The sequence below is a fragment of the Neoarius graeffei genome, chromosome 9, assembly GCF_027579695.1.
Source record: "Neoarius graeffei isolate fNeoGra1 chromosome 9, fNeoGra1.pri, whole genome shotgun sequence".
NCBI classification, from domain to species: Eukaryota; Metazoa; Chordata; class Actinopteri; order Siluriformes; family Ariidae; genus Neoarius; species Neoarius graeffei.
In genome coordinates, this window is record NC_083577.1 from 17,758,800 (window position 1) to 17,771,074 (window position 12,275).

Genomic DNA, 12,275 nt, shown 5'->3' on the forward strand with positions numbered 1-12,275 from the left:
ATGTCTCACTTTCGACATTTGATATGTTGTCTACAGTGGCGATCCTAGAGTGATTTACTCCCCGGGTGAAACCCCCTGCTGGCGCCCCCCACCCCCCACCCGACAACCACCTCCCACTCACCACCTAAGAAAACACTAACTTCGTCCAGAACACACATGACCCCATACACAAACTCACAACAGCTATTTTCAAGAACAAATTTCCAGTTTTAATGACTAGTGCAATAAAAAATACAAAGATAAACAATAAAAGATAAACAATAAACAAAAAGACTCAATGACTTCGCATTACAGCTATCCACAGCTATTTAAGAAAGCACAACTGCACTACAGCACCACCCGATGGTCAAAATATTGCACAAGTCAGTCAGTTTTACCAACAGAGTGGACAATGAATTATCATAGAGTACCATTCACCATTATTATACCACTATTATTAACAAGAAGACTTAAACCTCCATTAAAGTCGCACCATATAAATAACAAAAGAAGCTAAACAGTTAAACAATCTCAATTACAGAATAACATGAAGTGACAAAAGATCTAAAAATACTATACATTAAAGTGGCAAAAATGGTAAAACGCAATCATGTATCATAAATAAATGAACTAACGACAGAGAAGAGGTAAATCCTATACATATTACTGTATATATAAGAAGAAATAACAAACACTATTGTGTATCATAAATAAGAAGTAACAAATGAAGAAGTTAACACTCTTTAAAGTGGCAAAAATGGCAAACCACTATAATTTGTCATAAATAACAAGACGTGCAAAAGAAGTAAGAGGAAAACAGTCTATATACATTTAAGTGGCAATTATATTCAGGATGCAAAAGTGAAAGCACACCCTAAAAGTTGGCTTTTCTGGCCTTCCTGGATGCAAATTCTTCCACAATGTCTTCATATGAGATTTGTTCCCCTAAGGCGTGGTTTATGCTGATCACAGCAAGGCCACTGAACCGTTCCTGTGACATTGTTGACCTTAGGTAAGTCTTGATTAGTTTTAGCTTCGAGAAGCTCCTCTCTGCCTGAGCCACAGTGACAGGCAGAGTGGCAGCAATTCTGAGTCCAGTCCAGAAATTGGGGTAGATCTCTGATAGCTCCTTCTCGTGCATGAATGTGATCAGCTCAAGGGGGGTCACAGTTGCTGACGGCAAGTCAGGAAACTTCCTGATCTCCTGCACGAGCTCTTTTTTTTGGGGGGGGGGGGCCGTTTTTTTTTTTTTTTTTCGCGCCCGCGCCCCCGCGATGCCGCCCCGGGCGGCTGCCCGGTCGGACCGCCCCCAGGACCACCCCTGGTTGTCTATGTTCTATTGTGAATACAAGATCAGTTTTTGAGATTTGTAAATTATTGCATTCCGTTTTTATTTACAATTTGTACTTTGTCCCAACTTTTTTGGAATCGGGGTTGTAGTTGCGTTTGATTGTAACTGTATAGTCTACTATAGTTTATTTTTTTGTTTTTATGTTTTATTTAAAAAAACTTAACCTTTAACTGAAACGTAAGCTACTCTTACCTTTACATGAGCTCTTCTTAGCTGTTACATGCACTATCACTATTACTAGTATTCCACGCGCGCGCGCGCACACACGCACGTATGCACACGCTCTTTCTGCTCTGTTAATGCGTGTGCATCAGGTCAGGTTGAGATAAACCGCACATTTCTTCAGATCTCTTCTCTGAAAGTTGGAAAGTAAACCTGCAGGTACGCGGAAAGTTTCGACGCGTTAGTATAAAAGGAGCGCGTCACGCTCGAGCGCTTTGCCGTCATCTCCACAAGTGCGGGTGCGCGCGTTTGTGACTGTACAGTTTACAGGAAAAGGTGAGATTTTCTTTATTTGCTTAATAACTAATTCTGCGTCTTTCAGCTCTGGGCTGCTCAGTGCATACTATCTATTTACAATGTATAGCGTTTGCATGAGTCAATAACACGTCCAAAGAGTGGCAGGACAAGTGGTGCACTACTCTGGCACACTATAAAGTACCCTACGCGGTTATGGACGCATGCAATAGCCTGTAAAGTGGATGTCAACATCATCTGGCTCTCACATAAGATATGAGAGAGAGAGAGACAGAGAGAGAGAAGTGGAAAATGATCCGTTTGCAGCTTATGTCATGTTTTTCCTTCTTAAAAGAAAAAAAAATATGTATTTAAGTGACTGTGAGTGTGTGTATAAAGGCCTGTGAGTCAGCGTGCTATGCCATGCAATGGTTTTATGATGCTAATGTGGGAAATTCCTAAGCGCTTCCTTGTTGTTTCATACAGAAGCTTCTTCTGGAAACCACGACGGAAAGAAAATCCAGATTCTGGGCGTTGTGTTATAGAATAAGCACTCTTCTCTCAGCTGGGGAACTTTTTTTTCTTTCACTGGGGTTTTCTTCAGCTTAAAGATTCAAAACTTTTTTTTCCAGGTGTCGAGCCGTAAATAAAACTAAAGCAGCCGACAGAAAGTGTGTATAGTGCTTCAGGAAAGGGTTCTGTCAGCTTTGTGCGAGAAATGTCTCAGTGCTTTGGCTTCCTCCTCATTCTCACAGCCTTGTTCCTGCAGTTCAAAGGTAAGTTACTTTTATTATTGTGCTGTAACGGTTATAAAAATGTTCATATAGCTTTTAAAGGTTGTATTAGTGTGGAAAAGCGGTGACCCTGGAACGCACTGTGTGTGTGTGTGTGTGTGTTTTGTTCATGAAGAATCCTGTTTCCTCATCTACTGTAGGTTCGAGGTGTAAGATCAAATCTCTGTTGTCCAGAAGTTACTTTCCTCTCATTTTAACTCATCTTGGGTGGGTTTCCCGAAAGCTTCTTAAAGCTAAGCGTATATTTAAATGCCTCTTAAGATCCATCGTTAAGCTACACTGTAAAAAAAAAAATCTGTTGTTTTTACGGTAAAATACCGGCAGCTGTGGTTGCCAAAATTCTACCGTTAAATAATGGTAAAACATTTATATTTCTTTTACGGCAAAAAAAAGTATTGATACTATTGACTGGACAGTTAAATAATATGCTTATTACAATATTTTGCCATAAAAAATAAAGTTTTCAAATTAAAAAAAAAAAAAGGTTTACCTGAAAATTTACATGGAAAAAAAGACATTTGTAATGGTGAAACTTTTTTTTTTAATGCAACAACTCTGTTTGTTACGGTAAAATACTGAATTAATCCAGATACTACAGTTTTAAAAAATGCGATTAATTGGATATTTTACTGTGAAAAAAAGTATTTACATTTTTTAAAAAAACATCATCTTACATGAAAAAAGCCACAAAAATATCAAATATAGAAACTCTTTATTTTATATATGATGAAGTGAACATCAAATCTTTGAAATTTAACATGTTACAGGAGGTTCTTCTCATCTCATCTCATTATCTCATCTCATCTCATCTCATTATCTCTAGCCGCTTTATCCTGTTCTACAGGGTCGCAGGCAAGCTGGAGCCTATCCCAGCTGGCTATGGGCGAAAGGCGGGGTACACCCTGGACAAGTCGCCAGGTCATCACAGGGCTGACACATAGACACAGACAACCATTCACACTCACATTCACACCTATGGTCAATTTAGAGTCACCAGTTAACCTAACCTGCATGTCTTTGGACTGTGGGGGAAACTGGAGCACCCGGAGGAAACCCACGCGGACACGAGGAGAACATGCAAACTCCGCACAGAAAGGCCCTCGCCGGCCACGGGGCTCAAACCCGGACCTTCTTGTTGTGAGGCGACAGTGCTAACCACTACACCACCGTGCCACCCAGGTTCTTCTCATTCATAGATATTTTGTAACAAATGATCACAGGTTCACTTTGAAACTGTTCTAATTTCAAAACCAGTTAGCATAGTTTTAAACATACAAAGTGTAACAGTTTGCCAGGAAAGCCCTATGCTTAATTTGAGAACATTTAAGGGTATTGTTTTGAACAAATCTAACCACAAGGTGGTATCAGTGCACATACAGTGTATAATTTTCATAATATCAAAATAAAACAAACCCTTAAAGGGATAAAAAAAAGTGCCAAATCTTGCAGCATAAATCTAAATAAACATTTTCTGTATGAATGCATCTAACAGTAACAAAGGTAACACTTCATTTGAGATACAAATTATATATTTAAGTAATATCATGACATCCACAAATAATGGATTGAAAACCTACACCAGACTTCACATTAGCATGAGAGGGAGTATATAATGACCATATTGAACTTTAAATGGAATCATTCCTTTATTTATATGAAATGTACTCCTCCAGTTAACTGTTGCAGTTTTAATCTAAGCCATACCTGTACTGTAACTTTCAGATTTACTTCAACTTGTTTAAAGTACAAAAAACAGTGCAGTAAAGTTGAAAATGTACAAACTATACCAGACCATTTATCTTACAAAGCTTTAATTAACACAACAGGCCTGTATGATACCCAGTGTACCTCTTTTCATCATCCGTCAACATCACTGGAAAGTCCACTCGTGGTCAGCAAGGTCAGAGATCAGAGTGAAGACTCTGGGATTAACTGCATACACTTTTTTCTTGTTCTTCCACTCAACTTTGGTGCCTCTCTCCGGGTTGATTGAAAAGAAACACCTTTATTGAAAGAGGGAGAGAATAACCTCAGGTGGGATATCAAATGCCTTGCATTTTGTGATATTCTAAAAAGAAAGAAATCTTACCTTTGAAGGAACTCCAGTGTAGACCGGTAGTTCCACTGGGTAATGTATGTTAAAGCAGTAGTAACTACCGAACATCAGGCAGATGGCAGATGTGAAGGAAGTGATGTGGTCGTTGACAATCTCTGTCAATGCTCAACATAAATGTCTCAGCGGCATAGCAGGAGGACCCTAATAATAAAAATTAATAAAAATAAACTATATAAATATAGGGTGAGAGTCACACAACTGCCAGAATTTATTATCAAAACATATTAACTTACTAAAATGTAATAGAAGTGGACTACAAGGTACGAATGAGCATACTGGTAGAGAAAGCTTGCAGGCTTGGTTCAGTGTACTTACCACACACAATAAGACAGGGTGTTGGTGGCACATTCTCCATTTGAACATCCTCAGCAAGGATGGTCTTCTCGATGAAATGTAACAGATGCTCTTCCTTCTCATCAAAATGAGCCAGTAAAAGAAGCACCATCTGTATGACCTCTTCTGAGCAACCGTTGGACTGACCCTTTTCAGTTTGAAGCTTGAGAAGAGCATCCAGAACTCTTTTGTGTTTATGTGCATCAACACGTTTGAAGAAGTTTAAGAGACGTGCCCCCTTTTTCTCCACATTGGCAAGGAAAGACTCAGTTAAATTCATACCAGTCAGTTCCTGGAAGTGTACTGCCATGCCGATTTCCTTGAACAAAAATGGCCATTCCTGCCTCAATTTCTGGATGCTTGTGCCATTATTGATCTCTTTGCACTGCGTGAAATAGGTGGACTTGATTAATTCTTTCACATCACCTGAATTGTAGTTCATCTCTGCAGACATCTTCATGTTTTCTTTTTTTTCTCGCTGACTCTTCTCAGTCTCTGGGATTGGCAGATATTTCGGCATCCAGTTGATACAGCCATATGTGTCTTGAACACTTGCTCTTTGTTCAGCAGATACTTCATCTGTGTCATCATCCGATGCTGCTTTGCGTTTCTGTATCTTTGGTGTGTCAGGTCGCTTGACATTTTCAACTCTTGACTGAAGTTGCTTTGCCAGGGAATGATGTCCAAGTCCAATAACATCACCATCAATCACATCTTGAAGCGATTTTGGATACCTGGCCACCATTCGTTTTGCTATCTCTGTGGTGTTGTGTTTTGTTGGATTCTTACAAATCTTCATCATCTCAGCGACCACAATCCTTATCATTTCTCGTCACAGTCGCGGACTTGGCCTTTTCTGTCTTTCCAAATTCTGTACCAACTCTTCAGGAAACCTCTGCCACGGTATCTGAAAATTGTATACCCAGTCTGGTGCAAGTGGATGACACCTTCCTGATGATGGTGGTGTAGCTGAGGATAATGCTGGAGAGGTAGTGACCAAGGAGGGAGAGGAAAGGAGAGACACTGGAGAGGAACATGCAGTGGATGGAGTTGGAGTGGATGAGTCTGTAAACGTACAACAAAAAGACATTTTAAATGATTAAATATTTGATGTTTGGCATGTTGATAAATTTGTAAATAGGGCTACAAAATATTACCGATTATCTCATCTCATTATCTCTAGCCGCTTTATCCTTCTACAGGGTCGCAGGAGCCTATCCCAGCTGACTACAGGCGAAAGGCGGGGTACACCCTGGACAAGTCACCAGGTCATCACAGGGCTGACACATAGACACAGACAACCATTCACACTCACATTCACACCTACGGTCAATTTAGAGTCACCAGTTCACCTAACCTGCATGTCTTTGGACTGTGGGGGAAACCGGAGCACCCGGAGGAAACCCAGGCAGACACAGGGAGAACATGCAAACTCCACACAGAAAGGCCCTCGCCGGCCACGGGGCTCGAACCCGGACCTTCTTGCTGTGAGGCGACAGCGCTAACCACTACACCACCGTGCCACCATTACTGATTATTATTTATGTAAATAAAGGAAATACAAATTTAAATACTTGTTATAAGAGACATTTTTACACTCACACTTTGGGGCCCAGGCAGTGACCAATCTTCTGGCTTGTATGGACTTTAACACTGGCAGCAAGTCTCCCTCTGTAATGTACTTTAAATCATCTGTCGTTGCTGCACCAAGTGCCTTCAAAGTATCTTCAACTGACTTGACAACTTCATCAGGGAGACCAGGAAGCACTGCTGTCACAGCATCACTTATCGTCTGTGATTCAGCCATATCTGTAAAGACACACAAAACAGGGAGTTAAAGGAGAAGTTCGGTGTGAATTAATCTATAGCTCTGTTGTTCCAGGTCACCAAGTGCTGTCAGTAGGAAAAAGGACCAAAGAATTTGATACAATATAGACCGAATAGAGAACCGGCAACTTGTACTAAGTGAATGGGGCATAGTTACTTACTTTCAGTTTCATTTGATGATGCCCCATTCACTTAACGTTAGTCATTGGCTCATTATTTGGTCTATGTTGCATCAAATTTCTGCTTCTTTTTCCTACAGACAGTATTCAGTGACCTTCATCAACAGGGCTATGGATTGATTCACACCGAACTTCTCCTTTAAGCATCTTGCCTTCTTATTTAGTGTGACAAGAGACTGTGCTTCAGTGGGACAATCTGGGATCCATTGTTTATGTAGTATGACAAAGGCCACATGTCAATAAGTTCACTAACATGTTTACGCTCTAATCTTCCACTCCTGTTTACAGAGTACATGTGGTAGTGTGAAAGAAATTCACCATCATACACTCTCATCAGAAAATGAAGTGCAATATCATCTTTAATGAGAATGAGGATGATTTCACCAAACTCCACTGAAACATCATTTTTTGTGACAACAAATTGTCCCTCCCTGTAAATTATCCCATTATACTGCACATCAACAGGAATTTTTGTATTTCTTTCAGTGAAGCCAAATTGGAGTACTGTGTCTTTCACTTGCTCACTGTAAAGTTCTGAGTAAAATGGTGTGCCATGTTTTATTTGCAGGGCTGGAGGACTCACTGACCCAGCAGAGAGAAAGGCTTGCAACATCTGATGCCTCTCTGAGAGAGTCAAACAGAGATTTTTAAAATTCTTCAGATGCCTTGTACATCTTTTAAAGTAACTATGTTTGCTCTCGGGCAGCACGGTGGTGTAGTGGTTAGCGCTGCCGCCTCACAGCAAGAAGGTCCTGGGTTCGAGCCCCGGGGCCGGCGAGGGCCTTTCTGTGTGGAGTTTGCATGTTCTCCCCGTGTCCGCGTGGGTTTCCTCCGGGTGCTCCGGTTTCCCCCACAGTCCAAAGACATGCAGGTTAGGTTAACTGGTGACTCTAAATTGACCGTGAGTGTGAATGGTTGTCTGTGTCTATGTGTCAGCCCTGTGATGACCTGGCGACTTGTCCAGGGTGTACCCCGCCTTTCGCCCGTAGTCAGCTGGGATAGGCTCCAGCTTGCCTGCGACCCTGTAGAAGGATAAAGCGGCTAGAGATAATGAGATGAGGTCTCAAATTGATATCTGGAAATAGTGCCTGGTTTTCAAATATTCTTGGATGAGCACATCCAGGTAAGCGACCTGAGCCTTAGAAATTTGCTGAGCGCAAATCAGGTCAACAATGTCCTTAAGCTGCAAAATTAACTGCCACACATCATCTTGGGGGTCCTGCACTTTGTCACCAATTATCAGAGGCAGCAATTTTAAGAAGTTCCAATTTTGGACAGCATGTCCACTCAGTTTCAGTGTCTGAGGACTTACCTCACAAGGTTTGGAGCAAGCATCTGTTGTCTTGTACTTGAACTGTGTTATTCGCCTGTTCAAAATGGTGTACGTGAACCATCTCTTCGTTTTGATGAGGTACTTGAGGTAGAGAGCAATATCATACGAGAGGACACCCTCGAAAATGTCATGACCAAGACAGGGGGGCATGCCAGGTGAACAAACATCAGAGTGTTGCAGTGTATTAAATACTGACCTAAACTTTATCCCTTGTACTTGTGGAGCATCACCTGTCTCCAGCTGTTCAATGGCAGATCTGTACATTTCTGGAGTCCATTCCAATCCACAGATGTTAGGATCAGCACCTTGAAATTCATTTTGAGAAATCAGACAATATCTGCAGAAGTACTCAGATGAACTAAAATTTTCTGTGAAACCACCAATGGTGTGCGAACCCAGGTTGTCGCCAACAATGCAGTAGAGAGCCCCCTTTACAACAAGTTCATTTCCCATTGTTATCCCAGTTTCCTCCAGTTCTTTTAGATCAGTGAGCAGTTCAGAAAACACCTTTGCATGGCCAAAGTCCTTAAAATCTTAGTCCGTAAAACCAGCTGCATGTGTTCAACATTTGATCGTACATGGGGGGGGCATGTTAAGTAGAGAGAAGTACACAGCCAAAATCTTGTGCTTTTTTTTAGCAGAGCCCAATGGGTTGACGACCTCAAATGCATCCTGGTATAAAACCAGCTTCAAACAACTTGGGTTTTCCTGAAAAAATGTGTTTGACATAAACACTTTACCATCGCAACTGTCAGAGAGAACATCTGCTTTAGAAACATTAATATGCTCCACTGACATAAGGCCCTGCCAAAAACCAGAGTCCTGCATAGCTTTTAAAGTTTTTAGCACAGGAACATAATAGGCACATCTCTCTGTCCTGTTCTCATCTCTACCCAACAAGATTTTTTTTGGATCCACATACTTGAACATGTCTTTAAAGCATTGAGTTCGTGAGTAAGCCGTTCTCAGAGGCCCAGCGTGACAAGCTGTAAACAGGTCAGATTGTTTAATTGCAATCGCTGATTTTTACAATGTCTTCATCTGAAACTGACATATCTTTTAGAAGCAAGTTTAGCCGATTAAAAGTATAAGTCTGTCCCAACTCGTGTATATTCTGAATTTCTTCAACAATGTTTTGAATGGTAGACACTGGAAGGAGATGCTGTGCCTGTAGTTTCATGTAAAACATACATAAATTTCTCAAATATAGGTCACTGAAATTAGAATCATCTCCTATAGTGTCTGACACACTGGCAGGTTCCTGTATTGTGGCAGGGGGACTGTCATAGTGTGTATCGTGGATCACATTTTCTGACCAGTGTCAGTGCTTTCTGGACATGTGAGAGGTAAAGGACAATTTTCCAGTGAACACACTTTTGCATCCTCTGACTGGGCAAGACACCTGACGGCCTTCTGTGATGTGCTCCTTTAAGTGAGCAATCAGCGGTTTGGCTCCCTCACACTGGTGCTCACAAAGTGAGATGGTGCATTTTAATGGCGTCAAGGTCACATCCTGAATAACGCTAACGGTTGGTATACTGTTGTGGTGGCGATAGAAGTGCGACTTTAGAGCAGTATAGCCTGAAAACATCTGCTTGCAACTTGTACCAACACATTTAAAGATAACTCTGGGTTCATTGCGGTGCAATCTACAATGCAAAACATATGCTTTCACAGATTGAATGTTTTCTCCACATATGTTACAAGAATACATCTTCGATAGTAAAATACAACGAGGCTAACTGTGTGCACATAAGAACAGCGCCATTAGCTAACTAGATACTTCATGCAGCTGCTTCACAAAAGTCAAACAACACGGCTGAAACAACACTATTTCAACGATAACGACAACTACATTGTCCTCCTAAACATATCTAAACATGAATTAAACTTTTCCACGCTGTTGTAAAAGTGTAATACAAGTTAGACCTAAAGCTATGGGAGTATAGGCTAACTCAATGTGGGGGGTTTGTTCACGCTAGCAGCTAACTATAACTAAAGCCTTTTTTAATGATATGATTTTTGATTTACGCTGCTTGCCAGGGCAACTGAAGACAGGTTTAACTTCTGGCTGAGGTAAATTCTCAAAAATCCTGGAAGTGATGAAGCTCCTCCGTTGAAGACCGTAGACTTGAACAGTTGAAATCTGCAACAAAAACAACCACTCCGGTCCCAGGATTGGTGACTCGAGAAAAGTCTCTGGAGTGGTGGGAGTTAGATACATTATGCTGATTGGTCTATTTGAAAATCAGCGCGTTAATGTCAAACAATGCACATCCCCAAACAGTAGGGGTGAAATAAAAGTTTCGAGCTGCTTTATCATGAGTTTACATGTGTTTAAATCTAGCAGTTTTGCAATGCTATTATTATTTTTTAAATCATTCAAGTGTTTGTTTTTCTACTGCAGATTCCTGTTTTCATTTATTTTACTAAAAAATACACGAAACAAATGAATGATTATTTATTAAAGTTAACACTGACCTAGGCCTAATAGAGATCTTGCAGTCACGTGACCGGAAAGTACACAGCCGCCATCTTGTCGGTAAAAAACACAGCTGAATACTGCTGCACTCGTGTACAGAATGGATCAATTTCAACCGACGGACTACACGGCTCATTTTTCTAATGAACAGATAACTAGATATATGTCTAAAATAAACGATCTACAGATTAGTGACCCTTATGGCTTACCGGACGGAGTTTTCACGACCGTGTCAGTGGATGTTGAACTGCCAGTGGAATACCCAGATGTGTATAATTACCTCATCAACTTTCCCTCGCTGTTCAGTGGTGAAGCACTGCGTGCTTATAAATCTCTGGACAGTTATCTTTACAGAAATTCAGGATTTGTCAGCGACTCAGATGTGGCATCTTGTAAACAAGAAAATAATCCTCATTGGATGGGTAAGTCACTTAAGTATTGAGTATAGCACTGACCAGCCGATTATAGAATAGAATAAGGTAATTCCAGCTGTAATTCCAAATCATCCATCCTGTTTACCGTGGATCTGGCGTTGGAGAGGTAGAGGCTTGGCAGTGGAGATTTGAGTGGCTGTTTTCTGAGCTTAGTCAACAGGCCGGCTCTGCCTGCAGCCTCGCTTTTGCTTCCGCTCCAGACGCCGCCTCCTTTGCTTTGCTTCTGATAACAATCCACGGAGACCCCGCTGGTCTCGCTATCTCGTCCGGAATGTTGTGCATGCGATGGAAATCGCTACAAACCGTCATTTTCTGCTGGAAACCAATGTCCAGTAAGTCCATACGGTTGTAGTGGATATTGAAGTCCGGTACAGACGAACAACACACAAAAATACACACAAAAAACATAAAAAACGTGCACAGGTAGGGAGAACTTGTAGCCGCAGCCGTTGTAGTAGAATTGTATATAGTAGGGTTTTCCAGAAGAAAAGGTAGAAGTAAAAGCAGAAGTAGAAGGCGGAAATATGGCGTTTGATCGATAAGATGGTGTCTGTCACAATCTGGATCGGCTGTGATGTCACATGCAAGTGCTCCATAGGCTACTGCAAGTGCCCCAGGATGTTTCACCATAATAAGAGTTTGTGCTTCACAGGCCTTGCATAAAACAACAGCAAATAGGCCTAGGCCTAATTTCACATAGTCAACATAGGCTATTCTTCCTGAAATAAGGTATAATTTTGAATTTATAGTTTTATACTGTAAATGCAAAAGTACACATCAGCAAAGTCTTTATTTTATGCAAAATAATGCTGTTAATTTTAGGGTAATTACTCTTTTTTGACTTAACAGTATTTTTCCATTAATTTGACCCCTTTTGTATTTTCACAGAAAAAAAATGTGTTTTCTACATATTAAAACAGTAGAATTTAAAGTTATGGAGTGTCACATATGTTTACAATAATTTACTGTATTTACTACGGTGATATACTAT

At 40.8% G+C, this 12,275-nt stretch overlaps 1 protein-coding gene across 3 annotated transcripts in view; it reads left to right on the top strand.

Annotated features, from left to right (window-relative positions):
* Positions 1-1,573: 1,573 nt before the first annotated feature.
* LOC132891492 (interleukin-1 receptor type 1) overlaps positions 1,574-12,275 on the top strand; it is a 57,871-nt gene continuing 47,169 nt past the window's right edge. Inside the window, exons 1-3 of one of the 3 annotated variants that reach the window (XM_060929121.1) lie at positions 1,574-1,828; positions 2,419-2,562; positions 2,721-2,787. Coding sequence is in view for 2 of the 3 variants with exons in the window: in XM_060929117.1 (XP_060785100.1) it covers positions 2,505-2,562 (58 nt within the window). In the remaining variant the exon portion in view is untranslated. Of the gene's footprint in view, positions 1,829-2,080; positions 2,563-2,720; positions 2,788-12,275 lie in introns of those variants that run through there. The other 2 variants (XM_060929117.1, XM_060929118.1) reach the window with 2 other exon arrangements.